The 26031-nt window shown below is 40.6% G+C and overlaps 1 protein-coding gene across 1 annotated transcript in view; it reads right to left on the reverse strand.

Moving 5' to 3' along the window:
- LOC124595888 (hemolymph lipopolysaccharide-binding protein-like) overlaps positions 1–7365 on the reverse strand; it is a 34038-nt gene extending 26673 nt beyond the window's left edge. The window contains exon 1 of the mRNA XM_047134796.1: positions 7229–7365. Within this exon, the coding sequence (XP_046990752.1) occupies positions 7229–7334 (106 nt within the window). The 5' untranslated portion in view covers positions 7335–7365. The remainder of the gene's footprint in view (positions 1–7228) is intronic.
- Positions 7366–26031: the final 18666 nt, after the last annotated feature.

The raw sequence follows: 26031 nt of genomic DNA on the forward strand, positions 1-26031 counted from the left end.
TTTAATGATTTCTTTTATCGATTCGCTAATTTTTTTTCAGTAAAACGTAACCAAAAAATTTAAGTGTCAATAGTGAATGTGACTTTTCACAAGATATGGCATACTCATACTTCCGGAGCCTTCTTAGACGTCTGCAGGATGTTGGAAAATTTCCGTTACAAAGTTCTAGGTAATTGTGAAGGGGAGTGAGTAAATAATATTTTGAACAGGAACCACGTGTCATCAGTTACTAGTGCATTGGCAAGAACTCATTCTAGCAGATCTTCCTCTGCCTCTACAGAGTCTCGTAAAGTAAATTCTGTAGGCAGACATCAGATGATCGTCTGACGTAGTACGCGTTATCCTATCTACACTATTGCATACCACCACAAGCAACTCTGAGACTTTTCTCTTTCCCTCAGCAGCCGTGGACGCGTGACACATCTCAACTGAAACCTCTATAAACCGGAAACGGTACGTTTCCGGAAATGGATTCATATTCAAAGTATTATGTATTCACTCCTCTCTACAAGACCTAGAAGCACAGAACGGGGCGAACACACCGTACACAGCATTAAAAAGTATGCTGTAAATGAAAATCAACGACAATTAACGAAATTAATAGTTTTTTAAACTTTTTGTGGTGGTCAAAATGTGTTCCACCACTCGGTGAAACACTGGGAAAAACTGGGTGGTGTTGTTATCACTGTACTAAATGACATTTTCAGGTTCTGTATCCTAGTTATAGAAACACATTTCATGAAATTTGGGTTCTTTAGGTTTTTTTTTTATCTTGGGCAAGCATAGCGTCTCCGCCCCCCCCCCCCCCCCCCTTTGCTTACGCGTTAGGGAAAATGCGTCGACATTGCTATGATTACTCTGGGTAAGAAGATTGGGGTATCAATCGAGTGATGCTAGGTTCATTTAAGCGGAACTCAAGCAAACAATGCGTATAAGGCAGCAGCAATTTGTCCGCACCTTTCCAAAGGAACAATGCTGGTATTAACACTTGTTTGTATAAGGAAATAACGGAAACACCAATCTGAATTTCTAGAATAGAGTTTGAAGCTTCTTCTTTCGAACTAGTGTTCACCGCTTATACCCTCGCAGTATTTTAACCGCAATTCTGTGCCCTAAAGCCGGCCAGTGTGGCGGAGCGGTTCTAGGCGCTACAGTCTGGAACCGCGCGACCGCTACGGTCGCAGGTTCGAATCCTGCCTCGGGCATGGATATGTGTGATGTCTTAGGTTAGTTAGGTTTAAGTAGTTCTAAGTTCTAGGGGACTGATGACCTCAGAAGTTAAGTCCCATGGAGCTCAGGGCCATTTGAACCATTTTTTTGTGCTCGAAATATCTAATAAGTCCAATTAAACCATCACTTCACATGAATTATTTCGCAATTTGCTAGTTTTTATCCATTCGTACACCGCAAAGGCGTAGGAAGCGGTCTATAAGAAAGGGCGGTAGAATGGGCAGAAAAGACTGACTACAGGTTAAGCTCAAAAACAAGACCAATGTAAACATTAATAATTCGTTTCCGTTTCTAAGCCACTAGATTTAGATAGGTTGGATAAATCTGCATGGTTTCTCTATCAAATTTTTATTACAAAGTTTGCTATTTCTCCTCACATGAACGCATAAGAATTTGTGTATACAGTCCTTCAAACGGTGGTTGTTTCTCTTAATTTAGAAATCAGTCGTTACGACAGAATAGCTTTTGGATATTTATGGTCCTTCAATCACAAGCTACAAGGCTACGGTTACGTTGTGGAAGTTACAATATGAATAACTGTCCGCATTGACAAAGAGTGTTTGTTTCCAAAAACTCTCTTCCTTTACACTACCAAAGATCACTCGAAATCCACATATCCTGTGGACACACATTACACTGGGGTGACAAAAGTCACGGAATACCTCCTAATAACGCGTCCGACGTCCTTTTACTCGCCGTAGTGCGGGAACACAACGTGGCATCGACTCAATACGTTCCCTGCAGGAATACGCAGCCACGCTGCCTCTTCAGCCGTCCATAATTGAGAAAGTGTTGCCAGCGCAGGTTTTTCTGCACGTTGTGGACTCTCGATTATGTTTCATGCTGGGCGATCTCTGTGGCCAAATCATTCGCTCAAATTACCCAACAGCGAACTACTGTGGCCCGTCGATATGGCGCGATGTCATCCTAGTTTGGGAACATGAAGTCTATGAATGAGTGCAAAGGGTCTCCAGGTCACCGACATAACCATTTCCAATCATTGATAGGTTGAGCTAGAACAGAGGACCCAGTCAGTTCCACGTAAACACAGCCCTCACCAATATGGAGCCACCACCAGCTTACACAGTGCGTTGTTGACTACTTTGGACAATGGCTTCGTTGGCTCCGTGCCACATTCGAACCCTACCATCCTTTCTTACCAACTAAAATAGAAACTCATTTGACCAGGCTACGACTGTCCAGTTGTCTAGGGTAGAGCCCTGGAGAAGCGCTCCGGGCGATATCGCTGCTGCCTTAGCCCATTAACGCCATATTTCGCACCATTGTCCTAATGGATGCGTTTGTTGTACGTTCCACACTGGTTCCTACGGATATTTCACGGACTTTTGCTTGTCTGTTAGCAGTGAAAAACCTACGCAAACGCCGCTGCTATCGGCCGCTAAGCGAATGCGGTGGGTTGTCGGAGGTGTGGGCTAATGCCTGAAATTTGGTATTCTTGGCACACTCTTGACACTGTAGGTCTTGGAATACTGAATTCCTTAACGATATGCGAAATGGAATGTCCCATTCATCTAACTCCAAATACCACTGCGCGTTCAAAGTCTTAATTCTCGACGTAAAGCCATAATCACATCGGAAGGCTTTTCACATGAATCACCTACTTACAAATGACAGCTCTGCCAATGCACTGCCCTTTTTTACCTTGTGTACTCGATAGTACCACCATCTGTATGTGTGCACTTCGCTACTCCATGTGTTTTGGCACCTCACCGAATATGTCTTTAATGCAATGGTTTCCATAGCCTCCTGCCTCCTTATGTCGCTGAGCATAGCTAATTCTTTCGCCTGTTAGGGACATTTCCCACCCCATGGGCAAGACAAGGCCCTTAAACTCTGTCTACTCCTCGCCCTCTTTCACAGGGCTGCCCATGGTCATGATTTCAATACAGAATGTAAGCAGTGATGAGGAAGCAGGACATTTTATTGCTAGTCAGACACTCTACCCCTTGACCGCAGCTGTCAAGATCTGCAAAATATTTATGTCATTCCATCTTTCTCATGCAGATTTGCTACCCTGCCACAAAATATACGATAGATACACTTTTTTAAAATAATTAGAGGTATTGTTGCCGAGTGGAGAGGTGCACTCGTAAGACCGCGGACTTTAGTACCACGTCCAGATATCCAGATTTACCTAAAACCAATGATTTATTGTAGAGACACGGCCGAATTTGCTTCACCGTCTTTCTCTTAAATCAAATAACAACGTCATCGACGTTACGTTAAACCTTAATTTTCCTTCTTTTTCTTGGCTGCTCGTATTATGTTAGAATATGTTGTTCACATGAATTTCGGTTGCGTAAGCACATACGGTATGTGACCCAAACAGGGCAGCAGTAAAACAAACTGAAATTTGGTGATATGTAGTTGAATATTTTTTCATAAAGTAATAGTAATTAATGTTCGTACCATTTAATTTCAAATATCAGTGCTGTAAATGTGTCTAGGAGTGTAGAACTTTGCACTTAGGCGTCTACTAATAGTATTTTAAAAAAGGACCAATAATCGATGAGAAAATTATTTGAAAATTTTTTCGGCGAAATTCCTATTGTGTATCGTAAGTCTTAATTAATTCTTAATTAATTGTAAGCGCCAGTTTTAGATAAAGTTATCTGGTATGCATTGTTGGTTGTCAAATCATTGTCAAATATGTGAAATCTTCCTTCCCAAGTGAGATTCCTACCAAAAAATATTATTCTGTCAAACCTGCCGTCGTACGATGGTCGACAGGTTGGAATTTCTGTGTGTCGGGTGTTTCTGCGATCGCTATCATCCACAATAATGCACCAAATAGTCCTCAAGAACAAAGAGAAGAGTAAAGTAGAGCTAAAGGTGTTAATATAAGACCTGATATAAGACTGAAATATAAGAATATGAAAATTTAAAAAGATTACAACTCTGAAAATTCCATATGTACAGGAAACAAATAATGTATGATATTTATCGCAAAACGTAGGTGTAATTTTACGATTAATATGACGTCCTTTTATCCCCTAACTTGATAGGAAACATTCGTTTAATATCATTCTCCAGACATAGGTAAATAAATAAAAAATAAAAGAAAACAAAATAAGGCAAATAGAAACATAATTCGGTTGAGAAAGCAGGCCGCAAAACTGAGAGACCGTGGCGGTATCCACTGCGCCACCAATACAGCTGAAGTTTTTGTGTCGTAAAAATCGTCTAAATCACGTCGAAAACTTGGACCGCCGTTTCTTCAGAAGTTGCTGGGAAATTCGGTTGTGGCAGTGGCCGTGTTCTCGTAGGTTCCTCTACATATAGTACCATAGTATTATAAGGATCATGGTTATGTTTAATCGCTGTTTATACACATTCATACAACTGGAAGTTTAGTACCGCATGCAAGTTTATTAGAGAAAATACCATTTAACCGGACACAAAGCTAAATTTAAGAGTGTGATGTCAAACACAGACCATTATCCCGTTTCGCTGGTTCAGAAATCATTCTCAAAAATCGCATGTGGTAGGCCTATTGTCATTAATGTAGTACACTATTAATATAATATGTTGCTAATGTACTAGATGTTGTTATCTGAAAATCCCTACATGTAGCGCTGATAATACTAATGCCTAGTTCTCTTTCTGAGATAAATATCTCTTTCGTTATGAAGGAATGCAGATTCAATTTTTCAGGCAAGCAAATGGGAAGCTAAGCTTTGTAAAGATCAACATCAAAAGGAGAAATCAACATCATAATTATGGACATGTTGACAGCTGATATAGTGTGTGTATGTTGTGTGCAGTGATTGGAGTTGAGAAATAAATTCTATATGTCGAGTGCAGTGACTATTGATAAGAAATGAATGTACAGTCTAACATTAGCTACCTACGTTACGAAAAGACTTTTTTGCAGTAATGTATATGCGAGACACTGTTGTTCACCCGGGACAAACCGAAGAATTTTGCTATGTTTCAAGCGGATGGGTCTCTTGTTCGGTTCTATGGAGGCTCTAATACCACCGGAACTTTCTGATTCTAGCTTGCTATGTTTCAAGCGGATGGGTCTCGTGTTCGTGTGTATGGAGACTCTAACACCACCGGAACTTTCTGATTCTAGCTTTACGCGATTTGCAAAATTACTTCAGACAAATAATGGGATAATTGCCCTATAAGGTCACGGACAGCTAAGAGTGCCAATCTTGTGAAAGTAGACCGTTAATGACGTTCATGTGAATTACTTTTTGTTTTGTAACTTTAATAACATGTCGTGTACAATACCGTAGTACAAATTGTACCAAGATCAATAACACTACTACAGCTACAACATCTTACTCCCCCAATGGACTATGACACTGCAAATCTCGTAGATAACAGGATTTACGTTATTGTACATCGTATTTAAAACATAAAGAAATCTGAGATCGCGTCTGAAGTGAAAATTCACAAATGCAGCTATCAAAATAAAAGATATCCTCAAAACAATTATTATGAGAACATCGACAAAAGGATAAATTTACAAAAATCGTTTGCGGTGTTCCTGCACTCGAATTTGTTGGATAATTGTTATGTTGGATTAGCGAAGGTTAGCATATATGCTTACAGGCTCGTTCACCTTACTAAGTTATTAATCTTACATGTAACATTCCGTAACTTGATTAAGGTGGCATCACTCTTTAACACTGTGCAATACTGTGATAGTAATTGCGTCCTGCAAGCGTAAGCTTGATAGTTTGTCAAAGTAACTCGGCTGTGCGACGCTCTCGCCATTTCCGTGCAGCATACTTTAGAATGATGTTGAAAGTTTTTTGTGTCAAACGAATTTTTTCTATACTCGGTAGTGGAAAGCGTTAATGAAGATATAATATATTCCGTACGCTGTGCAATATAAATTAATTTTTCATAGATATAAACATCACATCAAAACTGAGGTCTTTTTAATTGCTCTTATGCTGTAATATTGTGTTGTCGCATAAGTTCGTAGCGTTTTTCTATACAACAAACATAACAAATACACATAATCGAGACTTAAGCCATCAGTAATGTATGACGAAATAATCGGCAATGAGTTGCATAAAAGAAATTTTGTTTCCTTAACCGGTTACAGGCACTAAGTGCCCTCCTCCAAAAGGTTATAGCAACCTCATTATTTACAAGTGTCAACAGTATGATGCCTACAGCATACAGCTACGTTCAAGTGGTTCAGAAATATGCTGCGTGCATCTTAATTGTTGACACTCGTAAATCATGTGGGAGTTGTAATCTTCTCAAGAAGGGCTCTAAGTGCCTGTTAAGGAAATAAAATTTTTTTTATACAACTGGGGGTCATTATTTCAATGTATGCGACTACAGTTTCTGAAGATGGATAAAATACTAAACATCAATAATATATTCTACCTCAGTATTTACAACATTCTGCCAACACCGGAGTACCTTTCAGATTTCGTAACTGTAGAAATCACGTGGCTTTGAGACGAAGAACACGTCATGTTCGAAGCGTAGTTTCATCCGCAAATAAAGTACCTTTTATCTACTGAGTACATTTGTATTTATTATATGCACAAAAAGTATAACCTACGTTCATATGTTCATTAGAGTATCGTGTAAAAATCTGGAGTAAAGCGGTTAAGAATTTTTCTATACTTTTGGTGACAATGTTTCCCCTTTATACATTACATACTTACTAATACAAAAAGCAAGTGTACAAAAACACACACGTATTCAAACACAACATTGTGTTAAAATTTTAGGTGAATCGACTAACTACCTTTCAAGTTTTGCGAGCACAAACACACGCAAGCGGAATGTTTATATATGAAGTTATCAAGATGCGTAAAAGTGGGAAAGACATTAGGATCAGAATGTCACATGGAAGAAGACGATATTGCAATTAGAATGTATTCTGAAAACTGTTACCATATTCTATTGACGCAAACATCTCAATTCCATCGGTTTCATTGCTTGATAATGTTTTAGTATGTAACAGTACTGCCATTTCGCGAGGCTGACTTTTACTTACGATGATGAAGATCGGTGGCGCTGTCTCCTTCAGAACAGAAACGACTGCTGGCCCTCTCAGTACAGAAGAGTTGGAAGAGTTGGAGTAATCGTAGTGACCCCACCATGGGTCAGTCCCACTTCCTTTCAAGGAGCAGCTGCGTCTACGGAAAGTACAGAGACAGCGCTGTATATACAAACACAGATCCGGATAAGGACGATAAACGAGATTCTTTGTTGGTCCACAACTGCTTTAATTTTTTTAGAGCCTGGAAGAGTAATCTTACTAAAAATACGTAGTCCTAACATTTACAGCTGTAACCCGAGAGGCTGTCTGTTTTGTACATGCCTGGTGAACGTAGTACTGTTACTTCAGACATGAGAACGGAGTAGAGCTGTCATCTGCGGATTCATCCGTTTACGTTCCTGTTACCTAAGCAATACTGGCTGATGGTGCACATATTAATAAGTAGGCGTACATGTCTTGGAGTCCATTCTTTGACTTTTACCGGCAGATTTATTACACGCAACGTAGTTTGCATTAAGTTACGTTGTTGCACGTTAGCCTATAAATGCATTAGTTACTTTCTTCCTTTCGTGCAATGAAAGCGTTCCACGCACTTCTGAAATGCAAATGGTTCCTCAGTTTGTCACTTACGGATGTCGAAGTAGACAATAGAAAACAAAGAAGTCTGAACAATTCGCCAGAAAAGAGATCGTTGCGCATATTATCAAACAGTATATTTGCACGTGAAACGTAGCACTGTATCTTGACCTCACTATCCGCTCAAAATATGACGAGAATATGTTAATGGACTGTTGGTCGATATTCATATTCTGTAAGTTCCTAATTCTCGTTATGTTTTAAGGAATGACGAGGCCAAGATACACAGTACGTAAAAATAGTAAAAAATTTCAGAGTGTTGGATTCGGAAGCACTATATCGTTTCAACCAGATTGCGAGTAGGTACGCATGGCAGTTAATAGATTTGACATTAATGGGTACTTTGATTAATTTTCTTCTATTTTTGAACAACGGAATGATTAAGAAACGACTGACGATTAGTGTAAATGGTTTTAACAAAAACTCATTAAATAGCAACAACATTTAGAGACACTTTCTCTCCACAAGCGCACACTAATACATTCCAACCACTAGATTAAAGTGGGTTCATTGACATGATTGAATTAAATCGCAAGCTAGAGCGTGGAAATCCAGTAACATTAATTTAAATGAAATACTGATACGCAAATGTCGTAATGAAGAAAAATCCTGATATAGCAGTATAAGACTACATTTTCTTTTTTTTTTAATATGAATGGACTCCATTTCCGAAGTGCTGCTTTGTATGGTCTGCAAAATAACCTTCGGCACACATACTCTTCTCATTCCTTAACATGCGGAAACACGCAACTAATTATGGTGAATGACATATCTGTAGCAATATTCATATCTCAAATTTATATCACGTTTTCTTCGAATCCACGTAATTATCTCCCATTGCGACGAATTTTTAAAATTTGGCTCGAAGGTGCGTGATGCGCTGCGACATCAACTGCGGGCTCGGCGGAGTTTCAAACAGTAGGGAATCAACACATGTAAAGAGGGTCACAGCTGAGAAGTTCATGTGGCCAGTAAAGTGAGTTAATGATCTCACATTGGCACCAAATTTCATCACAATTCTGTCCAACGCCACTGTAGTCGTATCAAATTATGAGAAGGTCGTCATCGAACCGAGACACACAGCGCTGAAATCGGGCGGTTTCTAATTGGTGTCTGAGGAAAGCATTCAGATAGATCACCGCTCAGAACCGATACGAAAAATCCATTAGGGGTTTCTTAAAGGGCGTCAGTAATAACACCCCTTTGTCTGGGGCTTTGATTCCTAGATATTTTAAGGATTAAACGAGCAGTCCACCGTGCGATGAGCAAGAGGACGGTGTTCTTCACAACCTTTGACATTACTGACACACTCGTACGTTTCCCCCTTGGAGTACAAAGCGGCCGCAATTTTTCGTTTCGTACAAAATTTTGGAACCACTATGGATCGTTGAAAACAATTCGATGAAGTTTGAACGTGACGTGAAGCAGCAAAGAGTATTTACACTCTTTGATCTCCTGTTTCCCGCCATCCTGCGACGTAATTACGCGGGTGTGCAACGTTACTAATTGCTTGAATAAAACGGGACCCTGTACGGCAACACCCTTGGTGTTTCGTTTCGCACATTAGAAATGTACGTGTCAGATATTCTTGACACCAATCCAGCTGGCGGCTGTTCTAGCGCCTAATGTTAGGCAAACCACATCGAAGAGGTGTCGTAAGGCTTGCCTAACTCTCAGGTGCTACACCAATGACCATTCTGATTTGTTATAGAAATATCTGAAAATGCATTTCTTAAGTGCTGTTCGAAGTTGGTTGTGTTGCACCGAAGATGTTGCCGAATTATGGGAATGGGGAGGTTGAACATAAAGCGATATTTTTGCCGTTTTATTCAGGCACATGTTAATGTTACACTCCCGTGTTATCACGCCACAGGGATACAGAAAACAGAAGGGTTGAAAAAGCGGAAGTTTCCATTCCTACTTTGAATCACGTTCCAATTTGGTGGAATGGTTTTGTGTGATCCCTAGGGATTCCAACTTCTACACGAGAATCAAAATTGCTTTCGCGATGCACCTCAAAGGCCAGCAATCACGTTCAATGGAAATACAACGCCACAACTTCCTTAGAGCAGCCCTGAAACGTCTCAGGGTGTCTGCAGTGTGAAATTTCGTCAAGAAAATCTGCATCTGCATGGATACTCTGCAAATCACATTTAAGTGCCTGGCAGATGGTTCATCGAACCACCTTCACAATTCTTTATTATTCCAGTTTCGTATAGTGCGCGGAAAGAATGAATACTTATGTCTCTCCGTACGACCTCTGATTTCTCTTACTTTATCTTGGTGATTGTTCCTCCCTATGTAGGTCGGTGTCAACAAAGCATTTTTGCATTCGGAGGAGAAAGTTGGTGACTGGAATTTCGTGTTTAGATTCCGTTGCAACGAAAAACGCCTTTGTGTTAATGATCTCCAGCCCAAATCCTGTATCATTTCAGTCACACTCTCTCCCATATTTCGCGATAATACAAAACGTGGTGCCTTTCTTTGAACTTTTTCGATGCACTCCGTCGGTCCTATCTAGTAAGAATCCCACACCGCGCAGCATTATTCTAAAAGTGGACGGACAAGCGTAGTGTAGGGATTCTCCTTAGTAGGTCTGTTACATTTTCTAAGTGTCCTGCCAATAAAACGCAGTCTTTGGTTAGCCTTGCCCACAACATTTTCTATGTCTTCCTTCCAATTTAAGTTGTTCGTTATTGTAATACCTAGGTATTTAGTTGAATTTACGGCATTTAGATTAGACTGATTTATCGTGTGACCGAAGTTTAACGAGTTCCTTTTAGCACTCATGTGGATGACCTCATACTCGTTTTGCAATTTGTTTTGGTCTTCTGATTACTTTATTAGTCGATAAACGACAGCGTCATCTGCAAGCAACGTAAGACGGCTGCTCAGATTGTCTTCAAAATCGTTTGTATAGATAAGGAACAGCAAAGGGCCTATAACACTACCTTGGGGAACGCCAGAAATAACTTCTGTTTCACTCGATGACTTTCCGTCAATAACTACAAACTGTGACACCTCTGACATCTTCCTGAGGCTCACCGCACAGCAAGCTGTTGCTTTCAACCGCGAAACGTTTGGGAAGCAACGCCACAGGGAAATGAGTATTTTCATTGGCGTCTCTTACAGCTCACATGAACTTTCGATGTGTGCGCTTATTTTTATTTATGTCGACACCTCGCTGTCTGAAGCATTGCAGAGCCGAAGGGTGACACCGCAGGCCGCTACGCTTTTGCAGCATTACAGAGGAAGGTTATAGGTACCTTTGAACCAAATTTCAAAACTATGTTTCGCAGTGAGAGACAGTTACGGGACTCCGAAGAAGAGATCTGTTTATTCTGTTACACGGTATGGTTCCCATTACTAAAGTAACTTTGAGAGCTATTGCGTTATCCTGATGAAAAACTGTTCTCTTTGATTTACTGCCCAGAATATACGGTAAAACAGTAAAACAAGAGGAGAACATGATTTCAGGTCTACAGCTTTTCTTCCGCAGTTTTGCAATATATGCAGTAGCGGCAAGTGGTGGTATAGGGGGTACGTCATAAGTATCATCGAATAAGATTTGACTTTTGTAAACATAACGCCATCATGTTATTAGTCGATTTGTGATTGCCTTATATAGTTGTTCTCCACTGCTCGTAGTAAAGAACTTGTACAGACTGCTCCGTCTGACGTCGAAAACCGGTGGAAGAGAGTAGGTTGTCGAAGCTACTGCAACCGAAGGAAACATTCACAGGAGATCGTTCTAGAAAGGAAGTGATGAGTTTGAGTCAAGCGCTGAAAGATAAATCGTCACAGTACAGCGGTAGATGCGAAAAGATGTTTTTGCAGCATGGCAGTCCTCGATCTAATATCACAAAACGCGTCAAAAATCAATTGCAAACGGTGAAACGAGAGTCCCACACTAACCGCTGTATAATCTAGACATTTCTCCCTCTGACTACCATCTTTTTCGATCTATGACACACAGCCTCGCTGACCATCACTTCCATTGATATGAACAAGTGCAAAATTGGATGATTTGCGGATCTCTTCAAAAGACGCAAATTCTTCCGCCGAAAGATTCATATGCTGCCTGAAAGATGAAAGTAGTGGCCAGTCTTAGCCAGTACTTTGTATCGTAGATTTTTTGTAAGTTTTTCGCAAAAAAGCCCCGAGCATCGAGAAAAAAACGCGGAAGAAAAATTGTAGACCAAATAAAATGGTAGCAGTATCCGTTTTTAATTGAAAGGCAGGGAAATGAGTTGCTTGTCGTGAACGATTCAGTGATACTACTGCAAACCGTAGCCACTAACAACAGTTTAGTTAGTCATGCTGATGTCACTAGCCGAAGCTGAAAAGAAGGCTGTTACCAGGCTATTCAGATTGTAGAGGACGACAAAAATCTTAAACTCATTGGAGATTGGAACACTGTAGTAGAAGAAGGAATGAAGTAGAGAGTGGGGCATAAGGGATTCAGAATGAACTAGACAGCAGAAAGACCCGTTTATGTCTTCAATCATTTTCAGCAAGCATTATCAAGTACACTTCTCAAGAATCTCAAGACGAGAAGATACACTTGTCAAAGGCCTGACGGCACATGAAAGTACCATCTGCGAGGTAGAAGTTTCGAAATCATGTATTGGATCGTATTGTGTTCTCAGGAGCAAATAGAGATTCAGATCACAGTTTAGCAATTCTGAGGAGTCCATGTAAAGAAACCTTATTTAACGGAAGACATAATTCAATTAAAGAATGGAATACCCAAATAATAAGTTATTTAGGAAAGGAATAGAAGCAGAGATATAAAGTTTTTTACTTTAAGAATGCGTTAAGGCTAAGGTTAATGCCACACTACAAGCATAGAACACGTTCGGCCATGCTGTCCATACCATCACTAATGCGGTCACGGACGGACAAAAAACTCTGAATGCGAATGCAAGCGAGATTCATGCTCTGAACTAATCATTCAAGGAAAATGAGAATAGGGAACGATTGTTCGAACAAAAACTTATCAGGTAGTCTGATTACCTTGAACAATATCAGAAACGCAATAATCTCATGCTGTTCGGGATTGTAAAGCATAGCGGAAAGAATACTGACGCATTAGTGATGAATAATGTCATCAAAAAGCTACGCATGCGGGCGACATTGAATGTCATTGTCAAAAGTCATAAATGGGACATAGGGCACCATGATCTACAAATCCTAGATCGATAATATTAAAGTTTGTTTCGTACAGGAAAACATATGAAATCGTGACATCGACGAAGGAAGTAGTGAAGTCAAGTCTGACAATACGAGAGGATCTCACTCCTAAAAGATTAAAAACTTTGAAGAAGGCGATTTTGAGAACTGGCCTACAGAACGTATGGACAAATGATGATAGGATAATGGTGAAGACCGAAATTAGAAAAAGATCAGTTTGCAATGTAAAGGAATTCAAAAGCCTGTGCTTCAGGAGCTAAACACATGTTAATTTCTTCTGCCGCTAGTCTGTGTGTTTATACTGAAGATTATTCCCAGTAATAACTTAAGTAACGTGTTAATTGTTTTTGTTATATTTCAGTAATAATTACTGTTTTTTGCTGTTTCTTACATAAATTGTCGATTATTGTACATGATCATCTTACTTCAACTTTTATTTGGCACTATATTATCATATTATTCTTGTTACTTATAATTAGCGCCATTAATTGTACACACTGTTTATATTCCGTTTATCTTGTTTTCAGTTCTGTTGTGCACATATTATTCTAGCTCTGTTCAGCGAGCCTCTTTTCCTGTGACCACTTGGCAGTTTAACAATTGCTGAAACCTCGCTGACATTGGCCACAAAACCTCCCTCCTGCCTGATATTACCGGTCACTTTCACGTCCTGCAACATGCACTCCCCACTTTAGCGTTTTCGTACGCTTTGTTCCCACGGCAGCGCGAATCCAGAGTCGCAACTGCCCACCAGCTGCATCCTCGAACGTCATGCACCTGGATGCACTATGCATCAAGTTGCACTCGCGAATGTCTTTTCCCTTCCAGTTCATCTCTTTAAGTTCAGTCATTTATATCAAAACATAGACATTCATGTAACAGTTCTGTCGGAAACCTGTCTCAAACCAAGTACACCCATAAGCTCAGTGAATCTAGATGGCTACATCTTTCTAAGACACGACAAACATGACGGACGATGGGTGGAGCAGGAGCCTACATACGCTCTGATTTAAAACCTGCTATGCTAAACACATCGAACAACGATAATGAAGACAAAAAAGAGAAATATAAGTTCACAAAATTAAAGTGCGCGATATGTGACCTTCGTCGAAACTGCTCTTTCTCTCTGGAATCGTAGTAGTATAGTATACAAGACATGTATATCCATATACACTCCTGGAAATGGAAAAAAGAACACATTGACACCGTTGTGTCAGACCCACCATACTTGCTCCGGACACTGCGAGAGGGCTGTACAAGGAATGATCACACGCACGGCCCAGCGGACACACCAGGAACCGCGGTGTTGGCCGTCGAATGGCGCTAGCTGCGCAGCATTTGTGCACCGCCGCCGTCAGTGTCAGCCAGTTTGCCGTGGCATACGGAGCTCCATCGCAGTCTTTAACACTGGTAGCATGCCGCGACAGCGTGGACGTGAACCGTATGTGCAGTTGACGGACTTTGAGCGAGGGCGTATAGTGGGCATGCTGGAGGCCGGGTGGACGTACTGCCGAGTTGCTCAACACGTGGGGCGTAGGTCTCCACAGTACATCGATGTTGTCGCCAGTGGTCGGCGGAAGGTGCACGTGCCCGTCGACCTGGGACCGGACCGCAGCGACGCACGGATGCACGCCAAGACCGTAGGATCCTACGCAGTGCCGTAGAAGACCGCACCGCCACTTCCCAGCAAATTAGGGACACTGTTGCTCCTGGGGTATCGGCGAGGACCATTCGCAACCGTCTCCATGAAGCTGGGCTACGGTCCCGCACACCGTTAGGCCGTCTTCCGCTCACGCCCCAACATCGTGCAGCCCGCCTCCAGTGGTGTCGCGACAGGCGTGAATGGACGGACGAATGGAGACGTGTCGTCTTCAGCGATGAGAGTCGCTTCTGCCTTGGTGCCAATGATGGTCGTATGCGTGTTTGGCGCCGTGCAGGTGAGCGCCACAATCAGGACTGCATACGACCGAGGCACACAGGGCCAACACCCGGCATCATGGTGTGGGGAGCGATCTCCTACACTGGCCGTACACCACTGGTGATCGTCGAGGGGACACTGAATAGTGCACAGTACATCCAAACCGTCATCGAACCCATCGTTCTACCATTCCTAGACCGGCAAGGGAACTTGCTGTTCCAACAGGACAATGCATGTCCGCATGTATCCCGTGCCACCCAACGTGCTCTAGAAGGTGTAAGTCAACTACCCTGGCCAGCAAGATCTCCGGATCTGTCCCCCATTGAGCATGTTTGGGACTGGATGAAGCGTCGTCTCACGCGGTCTGCACGTCCAGCACGAACGCTGGTCCGACTGAGGCGCCAGGTGGAAATGGCATGGCAAGCCGTTCCACAGGACTACATCCAGCATCTCTACGATCGTCTCCATGGGAGAATAGCAGCCTGCATTGCTGCGAAAGGTGGATATACACTGTACTAGTGCCGACATTGTGCATGCTCTGTTGCCTGTGCCTATGTGCCTGTGGTTCTGTCAGTGTGATCATGTGATGTATCTGACTCCAGGAATGTGTCAATAAAATTTCCCCTTCCTGGGACAATGAATTCACGGTGTTCTTATTTCAATTTCCAGGAGTGTAGATCCATAAACAAATCTATCGTAACGATTGAATTCTCAATTACGGGAGACATCCACCGTTTCAAGAATTACATACACTATGTCTTTTGCCTTCGTGTGTGGTAAAAAGATATAACTTCCAATAAAGATTTGATACAGATATGATGAAGATTCTGCCACCATGTCTAACTCTAGTGGCTTAAAAACGCTAATGATTTATTAACGTTTACATCACTGGTGTTTTTTAGCTTAACCTACAATCAGCCTTTCCTGCCCGTTTTCCCGCCCTTTCTTATAGTCAAATTCCTAATGCTTTGTGACGTAAGAATGAAATAAGGTCAGAAAACTGAAAAATCATTCATGAGCAGAAACTGTTTAATGAGGCTGCTCAGATATTTGGGGGACAGAACTGCGTTTAAAATACTGCAAGGGTATAAAACTATGGACACTCGTTCGAAAGAAGGAGGTTCATACTCTCACCCAACAATTCAGATCTGGTCTTGGGTTATTTCCTTATACAAACGAATGTTAGTACCCGTATGGTTCCTCTGAAAAGGTACGAACAAATTTCTGCTCCCTTATGTGAATTGTATACCTGTGTTCCTCTTAAATGAAAGTGGCATCACTCGATTCTGATATCTCAATCTTCCTACGCACCTTAAAAATGGAAATTCCAACACATTTTCCGCAAGGCTTAATACGAAGGGAGGGGTAGGGGCTACTTTGTTTACCGACCTCCCAGTTCAGATGATACTGTTGCTGAAAGGTTCAAAGAAAACTTGAGTTTGATTTCAAACACGTACCCGACTCATAAGATTATAGTTGATGGTGACTTTAGTTTACCCTCGATATGTTGTCGACAATACATGTTTAAATCTGGAGGTGCGCCTAAAACGTGATCCGAAATTTTATTAAACGTATTCTCTGAAAATTATTTCGAGCAGATAGTTCATGAGCCGTATACGAATAATAAACGGTTGTGAAAACACACTTAACCTCTTAGCAACAAATAATACTGAGTTAATAACGAGCATCAAACCGATACAGGGATTAGTGAACACAGGGTTGTCGTAGTGAGACTGAATATTGTAACCCTCAAATCCTCAAAAATAAATGAAATATGTACCTATTAATAAAATCAGATAAAAATTCGCTTGGCGTCTTCCTGAGAGACAATCCCCACTCTTCCAAATTAGTAATATAAGTGTAGACCAGATGTGGCTTAAATTCTATCCGCAGCTCGTGGTCGTGCGGTAGCGTTCTCGCTTCCCACGCCCGGGTTCCCGGGTTCGATTCCCGGCGGGGTCAGGAATTTTCTCTGCCTTGTGATGACTGGGTGTTGTGTGATGTCGTTAGGTTTAAGTAGTTCTAAGTTATAGGGTACTGATGACAATAGATGTTAAGGCCCGTAATGCTCAGAGCCGTTTCAACCATTTTTTTGGCTTAAATTCAAAGTAGTAGTATCGGCAGCAGTTGAGAGATTCATATCAAATAAATTAACAAACGACGGAACTGATTCTCCTTGTACACAAAACGGGTCAGAACACTGTTGCATAAACAACAAAACAAAGACGCCAACTTTAAACAGACACAAAATCCCCAAGATTGACGATGTTTTATAGAAGCTCGAAATTTAGCGCGAACTTCAATGCGAGATGCTTATAACAGTTTCCACAATGAAACTTTGTCTCGAAAACTGGCAAGAAACCCAGAGATTCTGGTCGTATGTGAAGTGTGTTAACGGCAAGAAACAATCAATGCCTTCTCTGCGCTATAGCAATGGAGATACTATCGAAGACAGTTACTAATCACAGCCTTCCGAAATGCCTTCACAAGAAGTAAACATTCCAGAATTCGAATCAAGGACAGCTGTCAACATGAGTAACGTAGAAGTAAATATCCTCGGAGTAGTGAAGCAACTTAAATCACTTAATAAAAGTAAGTCTTTTGGTCCAGACTCTACACCACTCAAGTTCCTTTCAGAGTATGTTGATGCATTAGCTCCGTACTTAACAATCACATAAAATCACTGGACGAAAGATCCGTACCTAAAGACTGGAAAGTTGCACAGGTCACATCAATATTCAAGGAAGATAGTAGGAGTAATCCACTTAATTACAGGCCCATATCGTTAACCTCGATATGCAGCAGGATTTTGGAACATATATTGTCTTCAAACATTATGAATTACCTCGAAGACAACGGTCTATTGACACAAAGTCAACATGCGTTTAGAAAACATCGTTCTTGTGAAACACAACTACCTCTATATTGTGTAGACAAGGGATTTCAGATCATTCCGTATTTATGGATTTCCGGAAGGCTTTTGACACTGTACCGCGCAAGCGACTTGTAGTGAAATTGCGTACTCATGGAATATCGTCTCAGTTATGTGACTGGATTTGTAATTTCTTGTCAGAGAGGTCACAGTTCGTAGTAAATGACGGAAAGCCATCGAGTAAAACAGTTCCCCAAGGTATTGTTATAGGCCCTTTGCTGTTCCTTACCTATATAAACGGTTTGGGAGACAATCTGAGCAGCCCTTTTAGGTTGTTTGCAGATGCCGCTGTCGTTTATCGACTGTTAAAATCATCAGAAGATCAAAACAAATTGCAAAACGATTTAGAAAAGATATCTGAATGGTGCGAAAATTCGCAGTTAACCCTAAATAATGAAAAGTTTGAGGTCATCTACATGAGTGCTAAAAGGAATTCGTTAAACTTCGGTTTCACGATAAATCAGTGTAATCTAAAAGCCGTAAATTCAACTAAATACCTAGGTATTACAATTATGAATAACTTAAACTGGAAGGAAGACATAGAAAATATTGTGGGGAAGGCCAACCAAGGACTTCGTTTTATTGGCAGGACAATTAGAAAATGTAACAGACCTACTAAGGAGACTGCCTAAACTAGGCTTTTCCGTCCTCTTTTGTTAGTAAAACTCAACCCAAAAATTTAGGTTTTAATAGTGAATATGACTTTCCTCAAAAATGTCATATTCATATTTTCAGAATCAGGAGCCTTCTTAGATATCTGCGGGTATTCGGAAATTTCCGTTACAGACGTAGGATTTGCAAAGAGGAATGAGTTACGAAATATTTTGAACGGGCTCCTGGTGTCCTCAGTTTTTAGCAGAGCGGCAGGAACTACTACCAGCAGATCTTCCTCTGCCTCTACAGAAGTATCGTAAATCAAATTTTGCACACGACATTAAGTGACATCACGTCATCGTCTGACGTAGTACACGTGAACCTGTCTACTCTGTTGCATACCAGGACAAGTAATTCTGAGACTTTTCTCTTTACCTCAGCAGCCGTGGACGCTTTACACAAGTGAACCGAAACCATCGTAGAACGAAAACAGTACATTTCCGGACGTGGATTCATATTCTAAATATTATGTACTCATTTCCCTCTAAAAGCCCTAGAAGTTTGTAACTGGAGGAAAACGTCGTATATTTGAAAAATATGATGCGAATGAATGTCCACGACAATCAACGAAATTGGTACATTTCTACATTTTTATGTGGTAGTCACAAAGGGCCCCACAACTTGCTGTGAACACTGTACAAAAAGGGCTGGTTTTTCTACCACTGTTCTAAGAGATATTTTAATGTTCTGTTCATCGAACACAATTGTCTATTATTCCAATCTCGTATAGCGCGCGGAAAGAACGAACACCTATATCTTTCCGTACGAGCTCTGATTACCCTTATTTTATCGTGGTGATCGTATCTCCCTATGTAGATCGGTGTCAACAAAATATATTCGCATTCGGAGGAGAAAGCTGGTGGTTGGAATTTTGTGAGAAGCTTCCATCTCAACGAAAAATACCTTTTTTTAATTATGTCCAGCCCAAATCCTGTATCATTTCAGTGACACTCTCTACCATATTTCGCGATAATACAAAACGTGCTGCCCTTCTTTGAACTTTCCGATGTACTCCGTCGGTCCTATCTGGTAAGGATCCCACCGAATCTGATACAAGAAATTTATTTTTGCATCGCCGGATCATCTGTTTGGAAATAGAAACACCTGAATCCTCTGGCTACTACTATGTGAGGTTTGTCAGACTACTGAAGTTCACCGGCATACAACCAAGCATTGTTGTCTCCTCAACAAACACAAAAAGTCATTGAATTTATGTCAACAAAGTCACATTATCAAGAGTCGAACGATAGTCTCCTATAACGTTACGGTTCTAAAATCACTTAAAAGATTTTGTTCAAAAGTGTGATATAAAGGATAAGAAAATATTAACTATTGCGACTTAATTTTTCGGTTTATTATTCGCATCTTCATTAAGCTTGCTATCGTAAGTGTTCATTGTCACTCACGTGAATGTATGTCTTTATGCATAACTGTGCATACAATATAAAATGTTTTAAGTTATAAATAATAAAAAGGAAACAGAAAACAGCGATTCCTTTCATGAAAGGCGTATGTTTTTTGATTTTAATACATTACCAATCTGCAGTGGCGTAGCGTGAGGGGAAACTTTGAGACTTAGTCTCCCCTGTATTCGTGCTTAAAAAAGATGCAATAGTAATTCATAACAAAAATATAAACAACTTTCTACTAAGAGCTCTAAATGTGCGAAGACATCAGTTTTGCAGCCCACGCTTGTAAGGGGTCCGTAGGCCCTTACTATAGGTTTGCACTCGGCACAGGTCGATAGGGCGTTGCGGTCGATAGTGTTGCGAGAGCGAGTGTGGAGTTGCCAGTGCCATGTTGCGGGTAGAGGTGTGTGGAGCCCAGTTGTTGTAATGCAAAGCTTTAGCGACAAAGGGAGTTGCCATCGCCGTGGTTTAACCCCTTTGTTCTAGAATAATATCGGGAAGGTGAAGAAGTATTATTACGAAAGTGATTAGTGATATTCTAGTGCCGATATTTTGGTTTCGCGTTTACCGCGCCGACATCACTTTGGATTGCAGTGTTGGATTGCAGTGTTGGATTGCAGTGATGGATTAGCGTGTGACGATAATGAAAAACGAAGCAGCCTGTGCTGAGATTAGCCGTAATTAGATATGTATGACGAAGGCAGTGGCTGTCTCCTCCTTTTGTGTTTTTGAGACGAATATAGGTTCGTGATTAGTGAAACTGTGTTGGTGTTTTTCTTGTCACCAGACATTTCATTATTACAGCATTTGAGAAGGACGAACTGGAAAGTAACAACTTCCGTAGCAGTCAATTCCGATTGCCAGCCCCATTAGGTACACGGTTACATTAATAATAATTATTGGGCTGCTATTCGATCAGAACAGGTCGGGTCGGAATAAAACGGAGGTGTTACACCTTGGCTTACCGTGAAAGGACCAGTGCAATCTTCGGACGAATCGTAAAGAACAATAGGCAATTTTATCTTGCTTAATGCGAGAAAATATTTTTTTCAATTTCGGATCGAGACAGAGCATAAACTTTAAAATCGCGACAAGAAACAGTGCATTTTTGAACAATACGAAGTAATAGCATCTTACGATTGTGAATAAATTGTTTTTTGAGGAGATGGGATCTGGATAAACTGAAAGAACCAGAGGTTGTAGAGAGTTTCAGGAAGAGCATAAAGGAACAATTGACAAGAATGGGGGAAAGAAATACAGTAGAAGAAGAATGGATAGCTTTGAGGGATGAAGTGGTGAAGGCAGCAGAGGATCAAGTAAGTAAAAAGATGAGGGCTAGTAGAAATCCTTGGGTGACAGAAGAAATACTGAATTTAATTGATGAAAGGAGAAAATATAAAAATGCAGTAAATGAACCAGGCAAAAAGGAATCCAAATGTCTCAAAAATGAGATCGACAGGAAGTGCAAAATGGCTAAGCAGGCATGGCTAGAGGACAAATGTAAGGATGTAGAGGCTTACCTCACTAGGGGTAAGATAGATACTGCCTACAGGAAAATTAAAGAGACCTTTGGAGAAAAGAGAACCACTTGTATGAATATCAAGGGCTCAGATGGAAACCCAGTTCTAAGCAAAGAAGGGAAAGCAGAAAGGTGGATGGAGTATATAGAGGGACTATACAAGGGCGATGTTCTTGAGGACAATATAATGGAAATGGAAGAGGATGTAGATGAAGATGAAATGGGAGATATGATACTGCGTGAAGAATTTGATACAGCACTGAATGACCTAAGTCGAAACAAGGCCCCGGGAGTAGACAACATTCCATTAGAACTACTGACAGCCTTGGGAGAGCCAGTCCTGACAAAACTCTACCATCTACTGAGCAAAATGTATGAGACAGGCGAAATACCTTCAGACTTCAAAAAGAATATAATAATTCCAATCCCAAAGAAAGCAGGCGTTGACAGATGTGAAAATTACCGAACTGTCAGTTTAATAAGTCACGGATGCAAAATACTAACGCGAATCCTGTACAGACGAATGGAAAAACTGGTAGAAGCTGACCTCGGGGAAGATCAGTTTGGATTCCGTAGAAATATGGGAACACGTGAGGCAATACTGACCCTACGACTTGTCTTAGAAGCTAGATTAAGAAAAGGCAAACCTACGTTTCTAGCATTTGCAGACTTGGAGAAAGCTTTAGACAATGTTGACTGGAATAATCTCTTTCAAATTCTGAAGGTGGCAGGGGTAAAATACAGGGAGCGAAAGGCTATTTACAATTTGTACAGAAACCAGATGGCAGTTATAAGAGTCGAGGGCCATGAAAGGGAAGCAGTGGTTGGGAAGGGAGTGAGACAGGGTTGTAGCCTCTCCCCAATGTTATTCAATTTGTATATTGAGCAAGCAGTAAAGGAAACAAAAGAAAAATTCGGAGTAGGTATTAAAATCCATGGAGAAGAAATAAAAACTTTAATGTTCGCCGATGACATTGTGGTTCTGTCAGAGACAGCAAAGTACTTAGAAGAGCAGTTGAACGGAATGGACAGTGTCTTGAAAGGATATAAGATTAACATCAACAAAAACAAAACGAGGATAATGGAATGTAGTCGAATTAAGTCAGGCGATGCTGAGGGAATTAGATTAGGAAATGAGACACTTAAAGTAGTAAAGGAGTTTTGCTATTTGGGGAGCAAAGTAACTGATGATGGTCGAAGTAGAGAGGATATAAAATGTAGACTGGCAGTGGGAAGGAAAGCGTTTCTGAAGAAGAGAAATTTGTTAACATCGAGAATAGATTTAAATGTCAGGAAGTCGTTTCTGAAATTATTTGTATGGAGTGTAGCCATGTATGGAAGTGAAACATGAACGATAAATAGCTTGGACAAGAAGAGATTAGAAGCCTTTGAAATGTGGTGCTACAGAAGAATGCTGAAGATTAGATGGGTAGATCACGTAACTAATGAGGAAGTATTGAACAGGATTGGGGAGAAAAGGAGTTTGTGGCACAACTTGACAAGAAGAAGGGATCGGTTGGTAGGACATGTTCTGAGGCATCAAGGGATCATCAATTTGGTACAGGAGGGCAGCGTGGAGGGTAAAAATCGTAGAGGGAGACCAAGAGATGAATACACTAAGCAGATTCAGAAGGATGTAGGCTGCAGTGCGTATTGGGAGATGAAGAGGCTTGCACAGGATAGAGTAGCATGGAGAGCTGCATCAAACCAGTCTCAGGACTGAAGACCACAACAACAACAATGTCTTCTGTTTGGTAGTGAAAAGGAATGATGCAATGAGGGCATTTGTACAATAAAGGACTTTGATAGGAAAGCACAAAAGCATCAGATATCAAAACGTCACCTACAGAACAAAGAATCATTTCAGTTATTGGGCAAAAGTAGAATGAGAACGCCCTTTCTGAAGCCGCTGGTCTGATAGCAATAAAATACGACATACAAGTTGCATCCAGCAGGAGAGTATTGGCTCGTCTTATTCAGGCAATTGTATTAATTTGTAAACAAGAACTAGCCTTTCGCGGCCATCGAGATGACGGATCTTCCAGCAACAAAGGTAACTATCTGCAATTGTTGGATTTACTAGCCCAAGGAGAGCAGTTAATCCGAGAGCATCTGTCATCATCTTCAACCTTTAAAGGAACTTCTCCAGATATACAGAATGATCTAATAGAAACCATAACTCAGGCAGTTAATGAGAAAATAAAATCTGCAATTCAGAACTGCAGTTTCATTTCGATTCAGGCTGATGAAATATTAGACGAGTCATGCAAGAGTCAAATCAGTATAATATTCAGGTATTGTATTGCAGACAAAATTGAGGAAAGATTCGTTGGATTTTATGATGTTTCTGGAGATAGAACTGCTGAATGTTTGTCAAACATTATTCATGCAGTATTGAAGAAATGGAATGTGGAAGAAAAAGTGGTTATTCAACCATATGATGGCGCTTCAGTAGTGTCGGGCAGGGAAAGAGGACTACAACAATTGTTGAAGCAGTTCTGTCACTATGCGCTGTTTATTCATTGTTACGCACACCAACTGCATTTGGTACTGTTACATTCCCCCAAAATCATACGACAAGTACGCATGTTTGTAAGTGATCTTACTGCATTCCATTCGTTTTTCAGCAAATCATCAAAACGAACTGTATTGCTAACTGAGAAAGGATTGAAACTGCCGCATGCAAGCAACAATCGCTGGAACTTTCGTTCCAGGGCAGTTTCAACAACATCTAGTAATTTCTCAGGGCTATATAGTGTTTTTAATTGTATATTTGATGATACAGACTCTCAGTGGGACCCAGAATCTTTGAGCTGTGCTGTGGGATTGAAACGACGGATGGATGATCCTACGTTTGTCTACTTACTTTGCTTCTACCGAGGGCGCTTTGTTTATGTTGATCATCTCTTTAATGTTCTTCTGTCAAAATCTGACAGTATAACATTCTGCCATGACGAAATAAGAAACTTACGACCGTTAAGAACGGAAACATTAGTTGATGAATGCATTAAATCCAGCTTGTGTTTGAATGGCAACTTATCATCATGTGACAGTCAAAAGACATCTCTCAGGGCACTAACTTACGAGATACTGGATTTTCAAATTGTTCAGATGGAAAGAAGGTTTCAAGACTTCCCCAGATTCAGTTTGTTGAACTTTTGAACGAAACGTGCTTCCCGAACTATCAAAAACAATTCCCAAAGTTAAAATTGCTTCAATTGTTAGAACAGTGCCCTTTTTTCAAACAAGAACAACTTGAAAATGAGCTGTGTAACATATACGCTGATGAAAAAAACACTTATCTTCAAGAATCCTCTTAAAGTACATTGTCAACAATGATTTAGACTCTGTTTATGAAGAAACAACTGGGTGTTTGACCCTACCCGCAACTACAGCAAGCAGTGAACGAAGCATGAGTACTCTTAAACGAGTGATGAATTATTTAAGGAATTCAGTGTCCAACACCCGGCTGTCGTGTTTGAGCACGTTAGCAATAGAAAAGACACTACTTGGGGAGCTACCCTACCCAGTGATCAGATCCTTATAGACCCAGTTAGAGACTTATTCGAGGAAAGAAAAGACAGGCGCGTTGCACTTGTGTACAAGAAAATATAAGAGCTTCTTCTCTTGCTGCTGGAGTTCTATAAATCTGTCATCGTTTTTTGAACAAGTTACTTATTATTATTATTAGTGGCGGTGGTAGCGGTAGTAGTAGTAGTAGTTGATGTTATTGTTTTATTTGGTGCATTTTGTTTCATTTGTTTAAATTATTGGTTATTGTACCAATTTGTCTCCCTACAATAACTGGAGAGTCTCCCCAACCTTTACAACCACGCTACGCCACTGTTTTTCTGTAAGCTCAACAGTGATTAAGATGCTTAAAAGTATTTCTTTCTGCCTGCTTTGTACGAAACGCAGATCACATAACATTCTTTCCGGTACAGTCGTTTGTTTACACAAAACGGATACTACACGAGACAACCAGAGGACACTGCCCTGTATGGTTATCAGTCAAGATGCAAATTAATATCGTGAGAGCACAAATATCAGGAAACGCGTTGTTAGAAATGACATAACATTTAATGTTCGTCATCTCAAATTCATTATAATGAACAAAATTTAAAAAGCAGATTTCAACTTCATATTACTTTCTGAAAAATTCTTTTCTGAAACAGGATCCCGATATCATAACCAGAAACATTCTCCTCAGTTATCTAACAATGAAGGACAGAGATGGCTGTCATGTGATTTTATTTTAGTGATTACAAAACCAAATCGAATAAACTTATTGGATTTTCTCGACAGCTGTTCTAGGATACACCAATGAGCAAATAAAAGAATTTTCGAACAAGCTGCATTCTAGTTCCTGGAAGTCAGTATTCTCATCGAGAATGAAGTATCCTTCGTTACCAGAAAATCATGAGCCAGCTGCGTGCGTGTAGATCGCTAGTCTGTTGGAATTATTATGACTTTATATGCTCAATGCCTCAGTTCGATCCACATATTAGAAAACAAATTTCAATAAGCACGAACAGA

Source organism: Schistocerca americana, chromosome 2, assembly GCF_021461395.2.
Source record: "Schistocerca americana isolate TAMUIC-IGC-003095 chromosome 2, iqSchAmer2.1, whole genome shotgun sequence".
NCBI lineage: Eukaryota > Metazoa > Arthropoda > Insecta > Orthoptera > Acrididae > Schistocerca > Schistocerca americana.